The 23,814-nt window shown below is 52.6% G+C and overlaps 2 protein-coding genes across 8 annotated transcripts in view; one reads left to right on the plus strand and one right to left on the minus strand.

Moving 5' to 3' along the window:
* Stra6 (signaling receptor and transporter of retinol STRA6) overlaps nt 1–8,781 on the plus strand; it is a 31,574-nt gene extending 22,793 nt beyond the window's left edge. For 4 of the 6 annotated variants that reach the window (XM_046428084.2, XM_046428078.2, XM_046428080.2 and 1 more), the window contains 7 exons: nt 3,699–3,774; nt 4,952–5,085; nt 6,218–6,335; nt 6,420–6,521; nt 7,170–7,333; nt 7,659–7,814; nt 8,409–8,781. In XM_046428084.2, coding sequence (XP_046284040.1) covers nt 3,699–3,774; nt 4,952–5,085; nt 6,218–6,335; nt 6,420–6,521; nt 7,170–7,333; nt 7,659–7,814; nt 8,409–8,578 — 920 coding nt within the window. In that variant the 3' untranslated portion in view covers nt 8,579–8,781. The remainder of the gene's footprint in view (nt 1–3,698; nt 3,775–4,951; nt 5,086–6,217; nt 6,336–6,419; nt 6,522–7,169; nt 7,334–7,658; nt 7,815–8,408) is intronic. The other 2 variants (XM_058573802.1, XM_058573803.1) reach the window with 2 other exon arrangements.
* Nucleotides 8,782–11,640: 2,859 nt separating this feature from the next.
* On the minus strand, nt 11,641–14,803 carry Islr (immunoglobulin superfamily containing leucine rich repeat). Of its 2 annotated transcripts, none has more exons than XM_046428085.1 (2): nt 14,480–14,803; nt 11,641–13,667 (listed from the first exon to the last, which is right to left on the minus strand). In XM_046428085.1, the coding sequence occupies exon 2, from the start codon at nt 13,657–13,659 to the stop codon at nt 12,373–12,375; it is 1,287 nt and encodes a 428-aa protein (XP_046284041.1). In that variant the 5' UTR covers nt 13,660–13,667; nt 14,480–14,803; the 3' UTR covers nt 11,641–12,372. The 2 variants fall into 2 exon arrangements, with proteins under 2 accessions (XP_046284041.1, XP_046284042.1); XM_046428086.2 differs by lacking the exon at nt 14,480–14,803 and adding an exon at nt 13,853–13,957.
* Between the last annotated feature and the right edge of the window lie 9,011 nt (nt 14,804–23,814).

Below are 23,814 nucleotides of genomic sequence, written 5' to 3' on the forward strand. Positions count from 1 at the left end.
CCACAGACCAAGGCAAGCTGGCAATGCCAAATGGCAGGAAGTGGGGCATAGAGTGGGGAAGAGGCAGAGGTGTGCCCAGTGACCTCCTCCTTCCCTGCCCACCCTTCCCACCACGAGCCTGAAGGCCTCAGCTCCCACACTGGAGGCTGCCTGGGAACTGCTGCCGAGGCCCACAAGCTGGACAGGTGACAGGTTTGAAGAGGGCTGTGACCTGGGTCACAGGGAGGTACAGATATGGCCTAGCTATGCCCACATCCAAGCTCTGATCTTTACTTGCAGTGGCCCTGTTGGATCGCATGAGTGATCCTGGTTCATAGAACAGGAAACTGAGGCTCTCGGGTAAGAAGTAAAGTGCCCAGGGCAGTGAGTCTTCTTACCACACCTTGCATTTACAGTTGTATGTTCCAGTTTCTAAGCTCAAATATTCCCTTTGGATCTTTTTGGAAGTGGGGGCCAAACAAAGCAGCATTTACTCTCCTAGTTTAAGGATAAGGAAAACCGAGGCCCAGGAGGGATTAGAGATATGCCCAAAGCCATTTAGCAATCTAGTTGTGGAACTGAGGTTAGAGCTGGGCTTGGAGCCTTTGGTCTGTTTTTCTTTTGTACCAGGGATTGAACCCAGGTGCACTCGACCACTGAGCCACATCCCCAGCTCTTTTTTATATTTAGAGACAGGGCCTCACTAAGTTGCTGAGGCTGGCTTTGAACCCATGATCCTCCTGCCTCAGCCTCCTGATCCACTGGGATTACATGCTTATGCCACTGCACCCAGCATCCTTTGGTCTGTTCTTAAGCTAAGAAGCTAATGTCTTCTGAGCTCTTGTGTTGGGGCTGCCCATTGGTGCCTGGGCCATAACTCTGGCATTGTTGACAGAAAGCTTAGACCCTGGGTCAGGCAGGCCAGATTATACTCTCAGTTCCATCGATTACAAACTGTAAGACCTTGGACAAGCTGCTTCACCTCTCCTGGCTTTGACTTCCCTACCTGCAATATGGATGCTGAGGTTAAAAGGGCACCCCTGTCCAGGAGGCCCTTGATTGGTTGAAAAAGATGGATCTGTCCACAAGGAATGTCTAGAGGGGGCAGGTGCAGGATCCCAGCAGCCGCAAAAAGAAGGAAGATTTTCTGGGTGCCAGGGTTTGGAGCAACCCCAAGTCTGGAGCCATTGGAGGGAGAGAGAGAGAAACAGCAGGTGGACAGATGGAGATAAATGGCCAACCCGGCTTTGCCAACCCTTCCCCTCCGTTAGCCTGTTCATTCACTTGATGAGGCTCGGCTGGCAGGTTCCTTCCTCTTGGCAGCAAGTGGTCCAGGATGCCCCTTGCCTGGTGCTCAGTTGGCTCCAAAAGGGGCAATGCAGCAGGCTGGAGCTGTGCATGCCCAGCGTTATCTCTCAATCATACTTTGCAGAAAAGTATCCCTGAGGGTATTACAGGGGGAAGCCAGGGACAGACAAAGAGGCTCCTGTTTTTGTAACAGTTGTTCTCAGTCCTAGCTGTATATGAGAATATTTGATAACTTTTTAAAAAGTTTCCCAGATTTGGGGCTGGGGTTGTGGCTCAGCGGTAGAGTGCTCGCCTAGCACATATGAAGCCTTGGGTTCGATCTTCAGCACCACATAAAAATAAATAAACAAAATAAATGTAAAAAAAAAGTTTCCCAGATTTGAAGTCACCACCCCAGATCTACTGAATTGGAGACTCTGAAGGTTGGGCCCAACATCTATGATTCACCCCGCCCAATAATTCTAACACAAGCAAAAGTTTGAGAACCACCATAGAAGGCACCGTTAATTATTGCTTGGTTGATTGGTTCCAATTCATTGCTGCTGGAAGTGTCACACTGGATCCAAGCAGTTGAGTTCTATGTCTCATGAATTTGAGGAATGAAATCCACAGACACCAGGGTGAGAGTAAAGTAACAGGATTTATTAGAGTAATAGAAAGAGGGCCAGGAGTGGTGACACATGCCTGTAATCCCAGTGACTCCGGAGGCTGAGGCAGGAGGATCACGAGTTCAAAGCCAGCCTCAGGAATTTAGCAAGGCCTTAAGCAGCTAAGTGAGGCCCTGTCTCTAAATAAAATACAAAAAGGGCTGGGGGTGTGGCTCAGTGGTTAAGTGCCCCTGGGTTCAATTCCTGAGGAGGAGGAGGAGGAGGAGGAGGAGGAGGAGGAGGAGGAGGGAGAATAATAGGAAAAAAGCAGAGCTTCCAGAGGGGAGGGTCCCCAAGAGAGGGATGCCAATGGGTGTGTTGTCTCGGGGTTTTTAAAGGCATATCTAATGGCCCGGCACAGGTGATTGGTGGGGTCAGGGGTGCAGCATGGACCAATCAAACTCTCTAAACCCTGAGTTTAATAAGCCAATCAATCCCTTATTTACATTATTAAAGAAGACAGGTCTCACCGGTGATTCTGACACATCTTTTAGAAAGGGGAAGCATTTCGGGTAGGGTCTGCTCGTGGTCAGTCATAGCTAGAGATAAGGGCAAGGGTCACTAAGGAAGGGCTGTTGTGGTGATAGCTGTGAGGGACAGAGACAAGTATTCTACCACAGAAGAAGGCATGGTGGGTAACCCTTCCCTCTCCCCTCCTGTCCTTCTCCCAAGGCCTTATCCTATCTGCCTGAGGGAGATCTCCCTTCCTGTCTCAGAAGTAACTCCTGAAGGCTCTACCTGCAGACCAGTGCTGCTCGGCCTGGCTGCACACTGGAATCCTGGTTGCTTTCCCAGCACCAACGCTGGGTCTGCCCCACAGAAACTCTGATTTAACTGGTCTGGAGACAGCCCAGGCAGTGGGGAGTTCGGGCAGCTCCAGGTTACCCCAATGTGCTACCAGTGCTGAGACCCACTGCCCCCGCATCTCTGGCTACATGGATCGGGTGCTTGCCTTACTCATGTGTTTGCTGTCACCTTTCCAGGTGGAAACACAGGAACTGGGGACACTTCTCTGGGCTGACTTACAAGCTCAGAGTGCAGGCAACTGGGGTCCTTCTGGATCTAGTGGAGGGCTGCACTTACCATACCTGGCGGTGGGGTTGGCTGTGTTTAGCTCCCTCTCTGACCTTTTTCCTCTTTGGCCTCCTGGGAACAATTCCTGTGTCTGACCTCCTGGGGTTGCTTCGGGGATCCAGGGTGAGGATGTCTGTGGATGGAGGGTGGGAGGACTGCACCCTGATAGTCTTCAGTATTTGTTCACGACACACCCTCCACTCTTTCCCAGCTCTTTTTCCAGCAATCTCGTTACCTGTGTGCATGGCCAGGGTTGGGGTGAAGGAGCTGAGAGGTGGGGGCCACACCCCCAAGATGGGTGGCAGGGCCACCTTCCTTGTCCTTATAGACTTGGCATACTGCCATGGACTCACATCCTCTGTGCCCTGAACAAAAGCCATTGGTCAGGCAGGGGCGGGGGATTGTGGTCATTGAGTTATCCCAGGAGTAACAGTGTGCCTGGGAGGTGCACACGAATGAGCAAAGCAAGGATCAAGGGTGAGGTACCCCCCTGAAGTTCCCACAGCCAAGAAGTGGTGGGGCTGGAGGCAGGAGCCCGGTTGGGTGGAATCCCTTGAAAGATAGGGACAGGACCAAGAAGACTCCATTCAGAGGGGGATGGGGGCCAGGGTCCCATCCTGGCAGGGGTCGGAGGCTCCCCAGTGATCCCCCAGGACCCAACCTCCCACTGTGCCCCCTCTCCCCCTCCAGCTTGCTACATCTCGGCCTTGGTCCTATCTTGCACACTCACCTTCCTGCTCCTGATCCGCTCGCTGACAACTCACAGGTTGGTGGCAGCTCTGACTAACCCTGTGCAGAAGTGGGAAAGGGCCAGAGACCCAAGCAGGTGTGTGTGGAAGCCCTGGGGCTGCAGGGAGGGAAGGCCCTGGAGACTGCATGGTAGTGGGTGGAGAGGTGGGCCCTGGGGCTGCCTTCTTGAGCGACTGTCTGGTTGGGGAAATACCTGCAAGGGAAATGGGGCATGACTGAAAGGAGGGGGTACCTCTGAGAAGGGGCCACCCCGGAGAGCTGAATTCAATAGGGAGGCCATCTGGGCATCTGGCATTCTACCTAAGAGTGGAAGAAGAGGTAGGTGGCAAGGGACAGAGAGTGCTACAGGCCAGAGGAACCTCATGAGAGCATGAGAGCTGGGCATGGTGGGGCACGCCTGCAATCCCAGCTGCTTGGGGAGGCTGAGGCAGGAGGATCACAAGTTCAAAGCCAGCCTCAGCAGCAGGGAGTGCTAAGTTAACTCAGTGAGACCCTGTCTCTAAAGAAAGTACAAAATAGGGCTGGGGATAGGCTCAGTGCTCGAGTGCCCCTGAGTTCAATCTCTGGTACCCACACCCCAAGTAAGTAGAGAAGTGGGTGCACCTGACAGCATGAAGGGTGGCCTGGCAGGGGTAGGGGCCTGGAGGGGTTGTTCTGGAATTTGAATGCCAAGCTGCCTAGTTTGCCCTTTTGCGGTGAGCGCTGAAGAGCTTGAGGCATTCTGAGTTCTGGGTGGGAACAGGCCTTGTGGGAAGGGGAGGCAGGAGCTCACCATGGCAGAGAACTGGCCCCCGTGCTCTGTGCACTTGACAGCCCTCAGAGACCCTGTCCAGGGCTCTTTCCCACAGGATTGGCCCCTCTGACCCTGGCTTTCAAGGTTCCACAAGAATGCTTGCCCGCATGCTGCCCTGGTGGCCAAGTTGCGTGTCACCTCCATTCTCAAAGTTGGTTCCCACTATCCCGACATGGCTCAGGTTGAACCTCTGCCTGGTTTTGTTTCCTTAGTCACCCTGTAAGGCTCCCAGGATGTCACCTCTTCCAGGAAGACCTGCCAGCTTGAGTTAGTGGCCTCAGGGCTCTGAGGGTCCTTGCTGAGGGTTTTAATTAGGCTAGGGGTTTCGCCAGAGAGTGCCCAGGGGCACCTGGGAGTGTCTTCCTCCCTGAGGGTGCTGCCCCCCTTGCTCACACCCCAGGGCCAACCTTCAAGCTTTGCACAGAGGGGCTGCCTTGGACCTGGGCCCCCCACTCCAGAGCACTCGACCATCCCATGAGGCTATATTCTGTTGGATGAGCTTCAGCGCCTACCACACTGCCTTTACCTGCTTCGGTGAGCCCCCTTCCCCTCCCCCAGCCCAGACCTTGGTCCCTGTGGTGGCGAAGGGAAGCATGCTCCAGAGTAAGGGCATCAAGGAGCACTGGGAGAAGGGTACCCTTCGCATGAAGACTAACCCTGGGTGCCACCAGGTGTTTACATGCAGGTGTATACCCAGGTCTGGAGGTGGCAAGTTCAAGGTGGCACATTGCGGCTCCTGTAAGGGAGGGTTGTGCTGCACTGGGCTGCCTTGGAAGGTAAGGGGAGCCTGTCACCACAAGTATGAAAGCAGGATTCCATGGATACTGTTGGGGATGGCAAAGGGGTTCCTGCAGCTGGTAAAGCATCCTGAAATTATGGGGCTGGGACCAAGGCTGTAAATCCAAGGTTACATTGGTTCTCCCCACCCTTGGGGGAGGAGAAAGACGTTGATAATGGAGAGGAATTACTGGGACGAAAAGTCATGATTTCTGCCAAGTCTTTTTTTTTTTTTTTCCTTCCTTTTTCCAACTGAAGATTGAACCCCAGGGTGCTCTACTACTGAGAGACATCACAGTTCTTTTTATTTTATTTTATTTTTTATTTTGAGACAGTTGAGGCAAGTTGTCCAGGTTGGCCTTGAACTTGTGACCCTCCTGCCTCAGCCTTTGGAGCAGCTGGGGTTACAGGCAAGTGCCACCATGCCTGGCTTGCCAAACCCTTTTGTATGCATTATATCATGTGATCAATTGGTCTGGTTGTTTCCACAGACAACTCTTGGGTACCCACGATACACCAGGCTCTGGCTGGTAGGAATGCAACCCCTGATTTACAGAGGGGTCTTGTCCCCAGGAACTTAGGAGCAAGTAGGGGAAAATGATGCTTGCAAAGCACTTTGGTTTCAAAGAGTTGCCACTGATTCAGTCTCTTTGGATCACACAATAGCCCTCTGAGATAGGGACTACGATCACCATTTTGCAGAGGAAGAAACAACAGCTCAGAGACGTAATGTAACTTGCTCAGGGCAACACAGCTAGGCAGTAGAAGAGCAGGGATTGAAACCAGGTCAGCCCTTGAATCCAAAGCTCTTGGATTCCCGAGGAAGCAGAGGTGCACCAGTTCCCAGATAACTTGGTATCTGTCCTCTTGTTGTTCCCGATCCCTGCAGGGCTCCTGGTACAGCAGATCATCTTCTTCCTGGGGAGTACAGTCCTTGCCTTCCTGGTGTTTGTGCCTGTGTTGCACGGCAGGAACCTCTTGTTCCTACGATCCCTGGGGTCCTCATGGTGAGTGAGGCAAGGAGTGGAGGGCTCTGGAACCCTTTTGTAGAGGGCTGTTAACAGCAACCACCCTCCCTAATCCACCTGCAGGCCCTTCTGGCTGACTTTGATCCTAGCTGTGACCCTGCAGAACATAGCAGCCCACTGGGTCTTCCTGAAGACTCACCATGGATACCCAGAGCTGACTAACCGGTAAGGTGGTCTCTGAGCTTGTGGTTCCCTAGGGCCCTCAGCCTCTTCTTCAGTGTCTCCTACCCAGTAAGTAAAAGAAAGAACTTGCCTTACCTACAGAGACATTCCAAGATATCTTTCTCTATATCACGTGAGGCATAAATTAGCCCCAGGATCCCTTTTTGTCTGTGGGATCTACACTCCTCCCTGGATCCTCGTTGCCCAGCAAACCCTACATCTTCTCACTTTGCAGGAAAGAGGTTCTGTGTCAGATGGCAGAGTTGTGGGGAAACCTTGACCCCACAAGGGAATTTGAATTCGTGGATAGGAGAATCAGAGGAGGAGACCAGAAGGCACTGGGTTCATGGAAAGACCCAGATAGACATGGACTAAAATCCCAGCCCGCCCAACGAGTAACTAGATAGACTTGAATAAGTCACCAGGTTCTCTGGGCCTCAGTTTCCCTCCTAAAGAAGAGGGTGATACCACCTGTCTTCTAGGGTGGTGGGTTGAGAGGAAAGGCCCAGCATAGAACATGTCACTCAGAAGGCATACTTAACAAACAGTAGGCGCTCAATAAACACAGCTGCTCTAGGCCTCTAGGTGTGACACTGGTCCTGGGAGGGGGCTCTGGGAAGCCTGCCTCAGCCTTTCTCCTCCCTGCCCCAGGCGAGCACTCTACGCAGCCACCTTTCTCCTCTTTCCCATCAACACGCTGATGGGTGGGGTGGTGGCCACCTGGCGAATGTCCCTCTCCGCCCTCTATAACACCGTCCACCTCAGTCAGATGGACCTCAGTCTGCTGTCATCACGAGCTGCCACTCTGGACCCTGGTAAGATCGTTGGGCAGGGGCTGGGGGCCTACACAGTGCAGGAGGGGGTTTGCCCCCCACTGCCCTCCAGCAGATATGTTCATGGAGGATGATCATGACCATGAGCATCATGCATTCTGTGTACTGCTGGGGCTCTGAGGGTATGCAGCGCCTGTGGCATGTTCCATGGGTCCACACGTGTCCGTGTGCAGCGTATGTGCCATGGCCCTGTGTGTCTGCAGGCTTGGACGCATGTGTGTCCTTGTGTGTGTCAGGGGAGTCTAGGTGCCTCTAGTCTGCCACTGGCCCCTCCTGCCAAGCACTGCCATCCCCCTCCCCACCCCAGGCTATTGCACATACAGAAACTTCCTGAAGCTGGAGGCCAGCCAGTCGCATCCTGCTGCGACTGCCTTCTGCGCACTGCTCCTTGCAGCTCGAAGTCCCCGCCTCCAGGCTCCAGTGGACCCCAAGGGAAATCTCAGAACTGGGGAGGAAGAAGAAGGTGCGCTCTCCCACTGGGGATGGGAGCCCAGCCTGCCCAGCTCAGCATGTCCCTGCCAGCATAGTGAGCACCAGGAAAATTGTCACCTCCCCTCTCTCTTGGCTGCCTGAGATCCCCCATCCTGGTCCAGTCTCATGATAATTTTTTCCCATGATACAAATGTACACACACACACACACACACACACACACCCCTTCTCTGTGCACACAGAGAAGGAAATGGCTGCCTTGCTAAGGGACTCTGTTGTGCCCCACCCCATTACCTCCTATCTCTCCCCAAAGTGTGAGGCCTTTCCTTCCCTACTGCCCAGGAAGTGTGTAATAGGAGGGAACACTAAGCCAGCTCTGTGCCCTTGTGTTGGCCTTGCCTCTGGTCCCTCCACTGACCTCAGCTCCACCTGCGGAGGCACATCCTGAACCTTCACCCTCCCCCAAGCCCAGCTTCTTCTGATTTCCCTCTCTGAGCTGGCAGCTGGAACCCCAGGCTCAACACCTTACTATACACGGGATTTGCAGACTCTCTGGGATATTCAGTCTGGGGCCTGGGGACACTTGGCTGAGGGAGTTATTCACAGAAGGTTTCTCTCCCTCTCAGGGTTGCAGTTGCTCCAGACAAAGGACCCTATGGCCAAGGAAACGGGGCCTAGAACCAGCCGGAACAGGGCCCGCTGGGGTCTGGCCTACACGCTACTGAACAACCCAGCCCTGCAGGCCTTCCGGAAGACAGCTCTCTCAGGTGCCCAGGCCAATGGTGCTCAGGCCTGAGGTCAAGGAAGGCAGCCCGCTTGCCCTGTGTGTTGAGGCACGTGCCCATCTACCCTCCTCCCCCGTTCTCTGCACACCACCCCAACCATGGCAGCCCCTCCCCTTAGCAGCAGCTTAGCCAGCAGGTTCTTGGGATCAAGGTCCCAGTGACTAGCTGAGGCCTGGGGTCACTGAGGTTGAATGAAGGTTTGTTTCTCCTATGAGCCTTGGAAGGACTGTCATCTGCCCCTTTGGTCTTGGGAATTGCAGAGAGGACTCTGGAGAAAGCAACTGGGGTGGGGGTGAGGGTTAGGGTTGGTCCAGGAGCCAGTGGAGCAGGGTGACCACATCCAAGCCCCTCCCCACCCTGGCTCTGCCACCAACCTTGCAGGGCCTCACTGAGGCCTCTTCTGAACAGGCTCCGTGATTCAGGGCCAGGAAAGCCCTGCATTCCAGCTCAGCCCCACCTCACCCCTCCCTGGTTGCCAGAGCGCTCCCTCTCTCCCAGCTCCCCCCTCTCCTCTCCTCCGGGAGTGACTAGAAGGTTCCCCAGCTGTGGGGTCTGCAAGGAAGCCCATGAGGGCTCCTGACTGGCGGTGAAGTCACAGCTCTGGCCCCACCCTGAGCTGCCCACTCCTGAGAGCCAGATATTTTTGTAGTTTTTATGCCTTTAGCTATTATGAAAGAGGTTAGTGTGTTCCTGGTAATAAACTTGTCCCTGAGAAACAGCCCTCCTTATGGGAGAGGGGACGCAGGGGAACCCTGCCCAACATTGTCAGTCAATCCACACTGTGTGTCTATGGGGTTTTGATGAGTTGAGGTATCTGGCTATGTGCAGGGTTGGGCTGGGGGTGGGGGTAGAGAGACCCCATAGCTTCATCCCTTTGGGGGATGAAGACTGGACCCTATGATGCCACTCCCAAGCAAGTACATGTTGAACTTCTGAGTCTTAAAGGATGGGGAGGGTTTGTGGGGCAGGAAGGGCTTCAAGAATGATGGAGAAGCAGGATGAACAAGGGCATGGGGGTGGGACAGGGGTGCCGTGCTGTGGGGTGATGGGTAGACCAAGCATGCAGAGCAGAAGGGTATCGAGACCAACTGGGGACCCTTCCCTGCCGGGGCTTGGTGAGATGGAGGATGCTTGAATAAGGGAGATGCCCTGGGTGTGGTCCACCATGGGCTGGGGGCTACAGGGATAGTATGGCCACTGCACAGACCTGGGGCATCAGGCCTCAAGAAGTGTCTGTGGTCTGTGCAATTAGACTGGCAACCCCCCACCCCACACCTGTTCCTGCCCCCACTATGCTTCAAACTCACAAAGCTGAGGTGGGGCTAGGGAGCTCCAAACCACTTTCCAGGCTGCCCAGGGAGGCCAAAGAGGGCACGTGCTGATCCCTGGAAAATGCCTTCCTGGTCCTCTGTTAGCCATGGACAGAGTCACAGAGATAAGGACTCAGATTTAGCCTTTGCTCTTAATGAGGAGACAGAGTCACAATGGACTGTGATCAGCCGGGGCTGTGAGCAAAGAAGGGGGCTACTGCACACTGGGGACAGGAGGCATCCTGGCAGGCTTCCTGGAGGTGCCCAAGCTGCATCCTAAAGTATGGCTTAGCCAAATGAAGAACAGGGAAACAGTGCACAGGCTGGCGACAGTACAAGTAAAGGTGCAGAGGCTGGTAATTCAGGCTTCCTCCAGGGTAGTGGGAGCCATGGAAGACTTGAAAGCAGGGGAGTAGCACTTGGCACAATTGTTCCCAGGCTTCCCTGACTCAGGATGTACATCCACCTCCTGTTTCAAGAAGCCAAGCCCACTCAGCTATGAAAGGAATCAGAGATGGCAGGGTCCAAGTGCAGTTAGGATGGTCAAGCCTTAGATAACTAGTCCATTGAGCCCAGAAGCAGTATCTGCTTTACCCTTTCGGTTCTACCTGTCATTTGATTTCTGAGGCAACTGAAGCCCAGAGATGGGCAATGACTTACCCAAGGTGGCACTGCACATCGGATCTGGCTCCATCCTGCTGCTTTCCACCAGACATGGCTGCCTGCTGGAGACGTCAGCTCAGTCAGAGCTGCAAGATAATGGAGGACAAGGGAAGAGGGGGTGGCCCTGAATGTAGACCAGGAGGCAGGGGAGGGGCTGGCCAACTGCCAGGGCTTACAGCTGCTACCCCAGACCCCTCGGCCTCCTCCACTTTGCTGAGCTCAGCAGTCCTGGGAGCTCTGAGCAGAGGCTGCAGAGCCTCCCCCTCTGGGTCATTGTCCCTGTGCACAGTGTCCTCATTCTTGAAAGTGACAGAATGGAGACCATAGGGAGACATCTCTGACCTGGTGCAGATATGAGGTTCTGCTGAGTGTCCAGGGTCCACACCCACATTTCCCCATTCTGAGACCCCACCAGTTGTAACCAGTCCCCACCCCCATCTCACCCTAGGTCAGTTACTGACACATCGACTCGGAGGGGAGAATTTCCTACAGAGACCTCTGGGAACGCTATCTCCTCTTCCTGGAAAGAGGGAAGGCAAGCCCCATTCATTTTCTCTGGCTCCCTTTCCAGTCTGTTCTGTTCTCAGTCTCTCTAGGGTTTTCTCTCTCTCTTGTCCTCTTGTCCTCTGCCTCCTCCCTTCTTGTCTCTCCTCCTTCTTGCCCCTCATGTCCCCCCTTTCCACTTTGCTTCTAATATTTCTTCCAGAAAGCAGGACAGGGAAGTGGAGCCACAACCCAGGCCCTCCCATTGTCTAGTTTCTTTCCAAAATGCCTCAGTTCACTTCTGGTGTAAAGCACTGCTCAGGGTCACTAGTGACCCCAGGAAAGTCTCTCTAATGATTGTCAGGCTCCCACCCTGATTTGTCCTGTGGGCTAGTTTGTAGACAAGGAACATCTGCACCCAGCTCAAGCCAAGGCCCTGCCCCCTCTCACCGCTGGGCCACCCCTAACCATGCTGCCTGCCACGTAGTTCATGTTATGTCCCATAGACCCATGTCCTATGTGGGCACATAAATGTGGCTATCCTGACTCTGTGACTCCTGATCCTAACCCCCAGGAGGGACTCTTAGATCCAGACAAAACTCCAGGCAGACACAGGGGAGCATCAGAAATGCTATTTATTTCTCTGCCACCCCCAGGCTGGCTGGCCTCTTAGGAGGGGCAGGCTATAGATGCGTACTTGGAGGAAAAACAAGGGTGGGTGTCTGGGCAAAGGGCTCAGGCTGAGAGGAAGGGTGAGAGGACAGGGAGGCCCAGCCTGTATCCCCCATCCTGTTGCAGTGAGAGCAGAAATACTCTTGATATCCCGCCCCCACACGCACACACAAGGTCAGAGAACACCTGGGGGCAGAAGGAGCTGCAGCAGGGCACAGAGCCTCTGGCCACCGCCCACATCCTTCACCCTCTCCTGTGCTGCCTGCCCCAGGACACCTCTCAGCCACACCCCCATGCCCACCCCACCTCCCGGGTAGCCCCCACTAGCTTGTCAGTCACAGTGCCTGGAATTCCCAGTCTGGTTAGGGCATCGCGCCTCTAGCTTGCCACCCCTGATAGGGAGGCTCGACGATGCTGTTAGCAGCATTTAGCACCACAGACGGTGAGTGCTGGGATCGAGTCCCTCCTTGTCACTAGCTCTGAGCAGGTCTAGAAGTTGGGGTGGTAGGTGTTCCAGAGATATTAGGAGGGGAGGTAGGAAAATGTGGAGTTGCCCAAGCAGGCCTCAAGCTGCCCATCTCCAGACCTCTCGGCACTTATAAGGAAGAAGGGCAGCTTGGGTACAGAAGTTAGGGAGGCCTCTGGGTTGTCCCAGCCCTGCCTGGGTCAGGGCATGACTAGAAGGAAGCAAGGAAGAAGATGAGGAGGCTCTGGCCCAGCAGGAACAGGCCTGGGAGCTGCTGCCCAGTGGCCCCTTCCCCTGCTGCTGCAGTCTCAGGGCTCCCAGCGCGGCTGAGGTAGATGATGACCACGTTGTCCTCAGGCCCAGATGGCTGCACCTCGTTGTCAACCGTATAGCAGCCCTTGCCTTCCACAGCTTTGCCATGGAACCTGCGCCCCAGTGCATCCTCCCCGCCTTCGCCCGGTGTGGCCAGTGCCACATTCACTGAGCTCTCAGCGCTGCCCAGTTCGTTGGTGGCCAGGCAGCTGTAGGTACCCTCCTCCAGCTTGCCAAAGTCGGGGATGAGCAGGCTGCCATTGGCAAAGGCCTGGAAGCGCGGCCGGCTGCTGGCTGCTGGGGTGCCTGGCAGGGCACGCCCATCAGTGCCCACGTTGGGGCTGGCAATCTCCACAGTGCCGCCCGGTGTCTGGATGTGCCAGTGAAGCTGGGGGGCCGGCTGCCCGTCCACGTCACAGTGGAGTGCCAGCACGAAGCCAGGCCGAAGCTCGGCACCATCCTGGCTTGGCTGGTAGCTGAGCTGCACTGAGGGAGCGGAGCAAGGCAGTGGTGGCAGGCGGCTGAGTGGAGTGCCCTTGAGCACGTGGGGCGAAGTGCAGGCAATGTTGTCCTGCTCCGGGATGGACACAGCCGTGGCCAGGGCCCATGTCTTGAGCCACACAATGCCACAGGTACAGTCAAAGGGGTTGTCGTTGATCTGCAGGTGGGACAGTGCTGTGAGAGGTGTGAAGGTGCCCTCAGCCACCGTGTGTAGGCGGTTGTGGTTGAGCTGCAGCGAGCGCAGCGCACTGAGGCTGCGGAAGGCATCGCGGGGGATGGAGGTCAGCTCATTGCTGTCCATCTTGAGCAACTGGAGGGCACTGAGGTTGTGCAGGTCACTCCAGGCAAAGTCAGAGATGAGGTTGTGACTGAGGTCCAGGCTCTTAAGATGTCCCAGCGGGGACAGGGCACCGGCAGCCACTGTGCGGATCTCATTGTGCGCCAGCCACAGTGACTGCAGCAGGGGCACCTCCCTGAAGGCCCCCTCTGGCAAGCCCGGCAGCCGGTTAGCTGACAGGCTCAGTGTGGTCACATTGGCTGGGAAGCCAGGTGGCACAGCCTCCAGATCGCGGTAGGCGCAGTCGGCAATCTGGAAGCCGTACTTCTCCCCACAATCACAGGGCTCGGGACAGGACTGCACCAGGCCCAGGAGAACTGCCCAGCAGAGCAGGCGCAGCTCCTGCATGGTAACTCCTGCGGAAAAGGACACATCACCCAGGTGATCCCGAGGACCTGCCCAAGTGACTCGTCCCTCCCAGGACCCCAGCCCAAACTCACCTCCATCCCAAGGCCCTACCCCCACATAACCTAGCTAAAACCCGCCGCCCCCCCATTCTTCAGAGGGGGAAACTGAGGCCCAGAGAAAGGCAGGGACTTGCCCGAGGTCACGCAGCCAGGCAGGGTGAAGATAGGACAAAAGAGGACCCCAGCTTCTTCTTCAAACAGAGAGCTCTCCCTGCCTCGGCCTGTCCCTAGCTGACTTTATGACTCGAAATCTGTTTTCCAGCCGCCCCCTCCCCCAGCACTTTACAGAACCGCCCTCCTGCCCTCCCACATCCTGGTTGCAGTCCCTCCCACTGGAGCTCCCCCCATAGGTAAGCTTTGCCCTGGCCTAGACAAGGCTCCTTGTGCAGGGCACCCACCCCCTTACCCCACCCTCTCCCTCCTGCTGCTCTGACCATGACCACAGCAGACACCAGGCCCTTTCTGCAGAATCACACCCATGGCCTGTTCTGCTCAAACTACGCCAGGCAGCTGCCTAAGAAAACCCCTGCCAGGACCTCTCAGCTGACTTGGGCAAGGCCTGTGGCTCCAGCCAAACACGGCTGGGGTTTCTGGGGTCTTGGTTGTTGAAGGAGCAAGATGCTCCCTGGATGGCTCCAAGCACAGGATTGTCCCCAGCACCGGATCCAACAGGGATGTGCCAAGAGGGAACCAGCTCCTGGGTCCAACCGGCCCCCACCTCCACCCACAGGCCCTGCGAGCCCTTCAACTCCCCGACTTACCTTCAAACTACTCTTCCTTAGTCCAGCAGAGCTTCTTCCAAGATGGAACCAAAAAGCAACAAAAGACCAAGTTAGCACCGAGAGTTAGCAAGGCCAGGGCGCCCAGGGGAGGACGAGGACGCTGGAGGAAGGGGCTGCCTGGTCCCACACCACCTTCAATTTGCACGCCTGTGGCCACCCTGCCGGGATGGGGTGCCTGGGAACCGTGCACTGGGATGAGGCTGCAGGGAGGAGCCAGGGCAGCCACTTGCTGCCTCCTTCCCGAAAAACAACTGCCGCGCTGCAACAACAGGGACCCGTGTTTCATAAGTGACACCAGAAACGGGAGGGGGAAAGAGGCCAAATTTTTTTGGGTTGTGTTTTCTCTCTCTCCCTCTCTTTTCCTCTCTCACTTTTAGCAGTTTCAACTTCCTTAAAGACACAGCACTGTCTGGACTGGACCCAAGACAAGATGAGGCCAGAAGAGTTTTTATGGGGTGGGGGGGAGGGTGAGAAATTGGATATCATGGAAAGTGGGAAACTTCTAACCTCACTTCAAACAGGAAAAAAAAAGGAGCGGCTCCTTTCTCCCAGTCGGCTGTCCGGGTGTTTGTGTGTGTTTGTACGTGTGAGCCTGCACAAATTTAGGGGGTTGAGATTGTGTATTACTGTATGTAGATGGATTTGTAGGTGTTAGTGAAGAGTCCAGTGTGAAACTCTGTGTGTGTGTGAATTTGTGTTTGAGAAGGTTTGGGGGGAGCGGCTGTGTCTTTGTGTGCTGGGACTCTGTGTCGTTGTGGGTGTGACACCCTGGGTCTATCTTGGTGTGTGAGTTTGTGTGTGGAAGTGAGTGTGTACTGATGTGTATGTGGCGGGGGGGGGGCGGGGGGGGGTCGCAGTGAGAAACTGAGAAGGTCACAGTGTGTGAAGCAGCTGCCAGGTCCCAACCCTCAGCAAGAGGCCAGAATGTTAGGCGTGTTTTTAGGAAAACATCCTGCTGGCCGAGGCAGCGTCCACTGGTGGTGCCCAGGGAGCTCCCAAGGCTCCAATCCCAGCCCCACCCGAGCTGAGTGGGGAGGGACAGGAGGCGGGGGGGGGGGGGGTGGGACGACAGAAAGCCTGGCTCAGAACTTGGTAACAGAAAGCTGGGGACAGGAACCAGTTGGGCATCAGTGTCCCTGGCTGGGATTCGGGGACACCCAGACTCCTAGAGAGGTTCCATCCAGTACGGCCCACTGGCACACAGGCCTGAGGTGGAGGGTCTCACTCCTGGCAGATTCTCTCTGTGGCCTCAAAGTGCTTGAAATCCACTGTCAGTGCCGGACCTCCATACACTCAGCTTGTCAGCTTGTCCCCTCTGGGCCCCACGGTCCCCAAACTGTGTGAAGGGGTATACACACACCTTGGACATTTTTTTCTCAAACAGGAGGGCTCAGGGGAATAGAAATGGAGACATAAAGAGGCCTAAAACAACGTTGCTGGAGGAGAAACCAAAAGATGAGGGAGGCCCGAAAAGAACTTTCTAGACTAGATCCAGCTGCCTGTTCCTTTTGTCTGTTAACTTGCTGAATTCTGCTTGTGGCTGAACTTACCCTCTTGGCAGGACCAAGGACGAACAGGAACCATCTTTGGCTGGAAGCATCTGAGGAGCCCGATTCCAGCTCATCACATCCCTCTCTCACCAAGCAAGGCTGCAGAAGTCCACAGTGTGCTGCCTGCAAACACTGGATTCTGGCGCTGAGAATATGATTGTGGTCTAATTTAGATCCCCCACCCCCCACAGATGAAGCCCCCTCTTGCACCATCCTTACTGTGCTGGAGAGTTTCTGAGAAAGTCCTGAATTGGTGAGTCAAGCAGAGGAAGCATACACATCCAGGGGTCAATAAAGCAGGGGGAAAACCAGGGACCGCAGTGTCAGTCAGGGAGGATTTCCTGTTAGAGGGGGCTTCACTGGCTTCTGCACTCTCACACAAAGGCCTTGCCACCATCCTCATATCCAGGGACTCTAAGAAGCTTGTAGTCCCCTTGTCTTTCCCCTCCTCCAAAACATCAGGGTTAGAGTGAAACCCCACCATCACAATCTGCCAAGCCCTAGTCCCCCCAGTGTGGCTAGTTCCTTCTGGCACATGCATTAAACACCACCTTATCAGAGCAGCCTTCTGAGTCCTCCTAGTCTGAAGGAGGTCTCTGTTAGTTGCTCTCACAACCTCCCCTTTTTCTTTATGCACTAAATTGCAATGACTTATTCATGCATGTTTAAAGTGTGACCCCTCTGCTGGGGGTGGGGGGGTTCTTGAGGGTAGATGCCTTGTCTTCCCAGTTGCTATCGATCCCTGGTGCAGAGAAGAGGCTCAATTAACATTTTTTGATTCAATAGATTGGGGGAGTCAGATGATTGGATGCCAGAAAGGAAAGCGCTTTAGGGCTCATCCATTCGTGCATCCTCCATCTGGCATAGATGGGGACTCCAGGCCTAGACCCAGGGAAAGGATGTGCCTAAAATCATGCAGAGAAGATTGTATATGGCATAGAAGACCCATAGTCAGTTGGGTGGGTGAGTGAGTCATCAGCATTCCTGGGGTCTGGGAACTCTGGCCCCTCTAACTCTCCATCACTGAAGCCTTTGACAGTAGCCAAACACCAGGCTGTTCTCAGAATCCCACATCAGAACAACCCCCTGAGGGGTTGAGGGCCAAAGCAAGAGGAACTAGCCCACTTAGGCAGAAGTGAGAATGTGTGTGTCAGTCAGTGGTCTACCCAGGTCCTAATGCTGCCAGCAGGGTGCAGTCTGTCCCACCACCATAAGGAAGGAGACAGTCAGACAAGGGCCACCAGGGCTGAGCGGATTTTACCTAAGGACTATCTGACTCTCCACAGTGTTTCATAATGGGACATGTGGGCCCACCCTGGGCAGAGCTCAAGGAGCCATTGTATGCCCTTTCATCGGGTACTTATAACCTCCTGAGCTGTCCCTCTCCTCCTTGCTGTCCCAAGCTGAAGTTCTTCCTGCAAAACCCACCCCACAAGATATAACAGTGCGCTAGGAGGCCAGCCAGGAGCCCAGCTCCCCATCCGCTTCCCAGCCTGGAGCTCCCTGCATGTACCTGGGCCACCATGGTTCAAGCCTGGAGGTAGGGGGGCCCTCAGTGGGTATGTGGCACCTTGACTGTCCCCAGATCACTGATGGCAACCCAGCTGACCTTATTCCAGCCTCAGGACTGGAGAGCTCTTCTCAGACCCTCTCAAATCCATCTGCCATCCTGAGTCTCAGCAACCCTACAGCAGAGAAAAAGAGAATTGAGGTCCCTGAAGAGGGAAGCAAGGGCCCAGATTTGGGAGCCCTCACTGCCAGTCCAGGCCTCAGCTCCAGGGGTTCTTAGACAGTGTGTAGAGTGACCAACCAACTGCTCTGACTTTCCTGGAACTGATGGGTTTCCTGGGACACACAATTTGCAGAGCTAACATCTGGACATTCTCAGGCAAACCAAGACAATTGGTCACTGTCACAGGGACTTCCTCCATGTTTTTTCCACCACTCCCTCCCTCTCCTGCTTTGCAGAGACTCAGCCCTCTCTCCGGCTCCTCCCACATCCTCTCCCCTTGGGTCCTGCTATCTCCAAACAAGGTGGCCAGTCCCACCCCAGCAGCAACTGCTTAGCCTGGACACTCCTACCGCAGAGAGGCCCTGGGCTGCCGTGGCATAGCACCATGTCAACTTTTCCTAGATGGCAAAAAAAAAAAATCCTGAAAGAAAATGGAGAGAGAGGGATGGAGCCCAGCAGAAAGAGAGAGAACTGGAGAGAGACAGACGGAGTAGTGGGAAAGAGACCTGGAGGAAGGAAGGGGGTGGGAGGGGATGGAGTCACAGCCAGTCAGGGTAGATCCAGGTCAGAGAAGGGAAGATTTAAAGGAGGCAAGGCCCAGAAACAGACGAAGGGCCACAGACCCTGGAACAGATGGAGGGGTGCTGCTGTACCTTGAGCTCAGCCATGGTTGTGGGACTAGAGTCATCCTGATAGAGGGGCACATTGGCCTCAGTCCCTAGCCCACATGCTTGACAGTTTGTTGGCATAATTGAGAGGAAACTCAGCTCACTTCTGGTGGGACTTGATTAAGCCTGTGGGTCTCTAGGGACTGGCTGGCCTGGAACCTTGAGAAGATGGGACTATAGAAGGAACCCTAGGCTGGTATGTGTGAGTACTGCGTACCTGTGCACACATGGAGGGGACAGATGGAGATCTGCCTAGACCACCAAATGAGGTTTCCATTCTCTGGGCCTCAGTTTCTCTGTTATATGTAGGAGTTGTTCTAAAGTCCTCCAGCCTTGATATTTTGCCATGCTAGGATTTCTCATGAATGTCTGCATTTACATAAGGAGTTCTGTGCACGTGTTCATGTGTCCTTATTTCTCTGTGCGCGGACGGGAAAGGCAAGCCTATGCTTCCTCTCCACCTGTGCTTGCTGGTGTGTGCACCTGGGGCCATGGATGGGGAAATGGTTCAGGCCCCACCTTCTCTCCTGCTGTGCCCAGGTGACTCTATTCCAGGCCCTTGACCTTACTTGGGGTAACTGCACTCCCGTCTCCTCCCCACTCTCCATACACCACTTCTACCTCTTGGGAACTCTCTCCTTTTCCCAGGACCTTGGAATCCAGGACTAGCCTCGTGGACAATCAACACCCTGCTACTTCTCTGGAATCACCCCCCTGTCTCTGTCCTTGCTCACTATGTTCAGTCCCACATGTCACCTGCTCTCACCTTGAGGCCATTGTTCTTACTCCTTACTTAATTTGGACAGTGTCCTCATATTTGCAGGCCTCACTTCTTGGGGTCATTTAAGATTCATTCAGACGCCACTCCTCAGAAAGGCCTTCCTGGGCCACCTTATGCAGACAGACTTTGTCATTCAACACATCTTTTAGTGTGTTTCTTGTCTGTCTCCTCAATATGAATGTGAGGCCCACATTGGGGGGGACTTTCTGCTCATTGCTGTCCCCCAGGTCTTGGTGAAGGGTCTGCCACTTGGGCGGTGCTCAATAAATAGTTGTCGAGTGACTGAATGAAGAATGACCTCCGGCCTCTAGCAGGAAGCCTTTGCCAGCCCTCCTCTGTGTCCAGAGGCTCCTGAGTCCTGTTCCCTGAGTGTCACTGCCCTCCCTCTCACTGCCCCCTCCTGAGTTCCCCTCAGTCCTCAGGGGCAGGGGACTTCTCAGCAGCAGGGCTCACTGGGGTGTACTTCATAGGAATCCTTTTTGTTCTCCTCCAAGCTGGTCCTACAGTCTCCAGGAATGCTGCCCCTGGCCACACCCTGGGCAGATGTCCAGTTTTTCGCCACTCCCAAAGGCTCTTAGGAATATGAATGAGAGGATTTAGATCAAGATTCCAGACTGGGTCCAGAGTTCCAGGGTTAGGATCCTGCCCCTGTATGAAGTTGCAGGGGCCTAGGAATGGGCCAAGGGTCTTGTTAGGGGTCAGGGTGAAAGGCCAGGATTAGGTATGGATGCAAGTTTTGTGGGTGAAAATGGGTCTGGAACAGGAGAGTAGCAACAGGCCATTTGCTCCATGGGGAAAGAATCAAGTACAAGAGAGAACAAGGAAAACCAGGAAGAGAGGGGCAGATGCAAAGGGGAGGGGAAACAGAAACAAGAGAATGGTGGTGAGAAAGGCCCAGCATAGCCAGGAGGGAGGCCAGCCTCTTGCTGACAGCAGAGAGCCATGTGGTGCTACAGGTACCTGCTTCTCATTAACGGGTCAGGCTGCGGTGCTGTTTCCAAGCGATGCTGCTCCAACACCAACCCCTAGACACGGGCTGCAGAAAGGGCCCGGCTTCTCCCAACCCATGGGGCCTACCAGGAGGTGGTAGCTCTGGCTGGACACTGAGGGAGGGGACAGACTTTGGCTGAGGCTGTTGGCCACAGGAAGGGCAGGGCAAAGAGCTCACACTGACTTCATCCAAGAGAAACACCTTAGAGGGAAGGTAGGTGGCCTACAGAGGTGGCATTGATTGCAGAGCCTTTAGGAGGGCAGCCCGGGGAAGGAGAGCATGGTATGGAGCCACTGAAGGTTATAGAAGGTCAAAGGAGGGAGGTGAGAGATGGGGATCAGGAAGACTCCAGGGAGCAAGGGGGAACTTGAATAATTTTCCTAAGTTTCACCAAATTAAAGCATGAAAATGGTCAAACAGAAAATCAAATTGATAGAGAAGTTTACAACAAAACTCTACAATCCTCTTTCTCCTATCTTCCTTTCCCCCCTTGCCGCTGCCCAGAGGCGACAGCTTCTGATGATTTCTGTGTTTACTTCTGTTGTGGTCATGCACCTCAGGCCTGCCCGGAATATTTTCAGGGTCCAGGACACAGGTACAGTGAGAGGCTCACACACCATATTTCTAAATATATATATTTAATATATATAAATATATACATATATATTTATATATTATATAAATATATATTATATATAATGCATTTAAATATATTATATATATAAAATGTGTCTGTGTATATATATATATATATATATATATATATATATACTTTTATTTAATTTATTTGTTTTTATGTGGTGCTGAGGATTGAACCCAGGGCCTCACATATGGTGCTAGGCAAGCGCTCTACCACTGAGTCACAACCCCAGCCTCTGTCTAAATATTTAAAAGGTGTACATCCTACAAGTTGTTTAGTGTGTCCTATTCTCCCACCTTGACAAATATACCTTCATAACCATCTGGAAAGCCAAGTCCAACATCTGGGCTACATAGGGTTCTTTGTGTATTTTTGTAAATTTTCTCAAAATATGAGACTATATCAAAATTTCAAAAAAAAATTTAAAGAAATACATTTATCACCTGATCCAGGACATACATACATACATACATACATACATATGTTATTGATTGAAATAAAAGTTACCTCAAAAAAGAAATCCAAGTTGGAGTTTAGAATTCTTTGTGTCCTTATAAAAAGTGGACATTCGGACAAAGAAAAAAGACAATGTGAAGTCACAATGAGGATGCCAAATAGAGAAGAAGGAGGCTTTTGGAGTGGCACATCCACAAACCAAGAAATACCAAAGGTTGCTAGCAAAGGGGCAAATTCCCAGGGAGAAGCAGGGAACGGATTGCTGCTCAAAGACCTCAGAAGGAACCAGCCCTGTCACCACCTTGACTTCACACTCCTGGCGTCTGGAACTGGGAGGTGAGAAATTTTATTGTCCAAGTTACCCAGCTTTTGGTTCATAACATGGCGGCCGCAGAAAACAAATATATTCTATGAAAACTAAGGTTTCAGTTCACTTAGATGGCCCGTCATCTCTCCCTACTCTTTTGGATTTTGCTAGTTAAAATATTCTTGGTTCTTTTATTGGTGACATTGGAGCTTTAAATAATACACCTTACTTCCTACTTCACAGAGTGGAGATAAAATCTAATAATATCCCACTACATAAAATGAGAGACATGGCTCCTTGCCTCTCCTCTTCCCCTTCTACTCCTTTCCCTCTCGGTTTTACGTCTTTCATCATCTTATTTTTACATTTTAAATATGATAATATTTAGATATTGTTCTGAAATCATAATTGCATTGGTTGCATTTTGCCCATGGATTGATTCTAAAAGTTGAAAAAGATCAATAAACCAATATCACATTCTCATGCCTATATGAGGGCAGTTCACTGCCACTGCTGAGCCAAGGAATATCTAAGGATTACATTTCCTTCCCTCCTGATTCAATGTCATGATGCCCAGGCCACTCAGAAGGGGTTCTTAGCATCAAGGTCGAATGTATCCAATTTTCTTATGCTTCATCAGTGGCTCAAAGGCACACCACATTTCATTTGATTTATAGATGGACTTTGGCTTTTTTTTTTTTTGTACAGGTTTTGGTTTTTCTGAAGTTTCTAATTGCTTTCTTTATGCTCATTGTCAGAAGAATAATATGCCTTCACCAAATACTAAAAATAACTCAGCTTTGTGCACATCTCCTTGTGCTGATGTTACCTTGGTTTTAAAAGTACCTACTTTCCTTAATTACTTGCCTCATTGACGTACAAGCTGCTTCTACTTATTTTTGATTTTCAAGCAGCTGGGAGCCCTTGGAGATCCCAAAGCCTTCTAGAATGTAACCTCTAAAATGAGACTGGACTTCAGAAGGCATCTAATTAAAGAGTCCATGTGAAGCTTTACTCTCTTCCCTGATATGTGATTATCATGTCCCTTCTAGAATCCTATCAATGCTGGGAAACTTTTCACTCCAAGAAGGTCCATCCACTTTGGAAAAGTTTTCAGTGTCCTCTTCTTAGAACAACTTTGTCTTAGACCATTTGTGCTACTGTAACAAAATACCTGGAACTAGAGAATTTATAAAGAAAGGAAATTTATTTTCTTATAGTTCTGGAGATTGAAAAATCTAAGATTAAGGCACCAGCAGGTGGTTGAGGAGGACTGCTTCCAAGATGGCACCTTATTGCTATGTCTTCTGGAGGGAAGGAACAGGGTGTCCTCCCATGGCAGAAGGGATGGAAGGGGAGAATTCCCTCCTTCAAACCCTTTCCTAATCTCATTCGGGAAGGAAAAGAATGACCTCCTAAAGGCCACACCCCTTGATACTGTTGTATTAGAAATTAATTTTCAACATGAACTTTGGAAAGGATACCACAATACAAACCATCCTTAGGTACTTGGCTGTGTTCTCAGAGAGCCCCGAGCCAGGGAGCTGCCTTCAGTTTTTTTTTTTGTCTTTTTCTTTTTCCTTCATGATGCTTGCTCCCGGGGTGGTCCCCAATGTCTGTGGTTGGGAGTGGAAGCATTCTCCTTCATGGACTGTTCTTCCACTCCTGCTGTGCACTTGGGTCTTAACCCATAAGGCCTGTGGCCCAAGGTAGAGAGGAGTAGGGGGCAGCATCCTGACTGACCAGATTCTCTTTAGGGTGTGCTGCTCACTGGGCAGGGGCAGCAGCACCACGCTTAAAACCCTATTTCCACCCAGGCAGTTCCATCAACATCCTTAGGAAAGTGTTCTCTGTTTTTTGGACAGAAAAGGTTTAGATAAATTTTATTAATTGTACCCCTCTTTTTAGCTTTTTAAATTATTATTTAAGGCAGGAATTACCAAAAATCATATCTATTACTCTTTACTACATGCCAGTAAGGCCCTTCTTATATAACAACTCCTTACAACCACACTATAAGACAGAAACTTCGGTTGACCCAAGAAAAGAACACTGAGATTGACATTAAAGAATTGTTGTTATCTCCTTGGTTAGGAAATAGATGACCAGAGTCCAAACCCATGGTTCCGATTCTTAAGCTCTGGTTCCTCCATTCGGATGGGGGGGTCATATAGACTGGACAAGATGGG

The sequence above is a fragment of the Marmota monax genome, unplaced genomic scaffold, assembly GCF_021218885.2.
Source record: "Marmota monax isolate L192 unplaced genomic scaffold, Marmota_monax_Labrador192_F-V1.1 WCK01_AAM20220418_F8-fsc00111, whole genome shotgun sequence".
In the NCBI taxonomy this organism is placed as follows: Eukaryota; Metazoa; Chordata; class Mammalia; order Rodentia; family Sciuridae; genus Marmota; species Marmota monax.

Bases quoted from the DNA above. Each gene is read 5' to 3' on its own strand.
- Islr (XM_046428085.1), bottom strand. From the start codon at position 13,659: ATGCAGGAGCTGCGCCTGCTCTGCTGGGCAGTTCTCCTGGGCCTGGTG.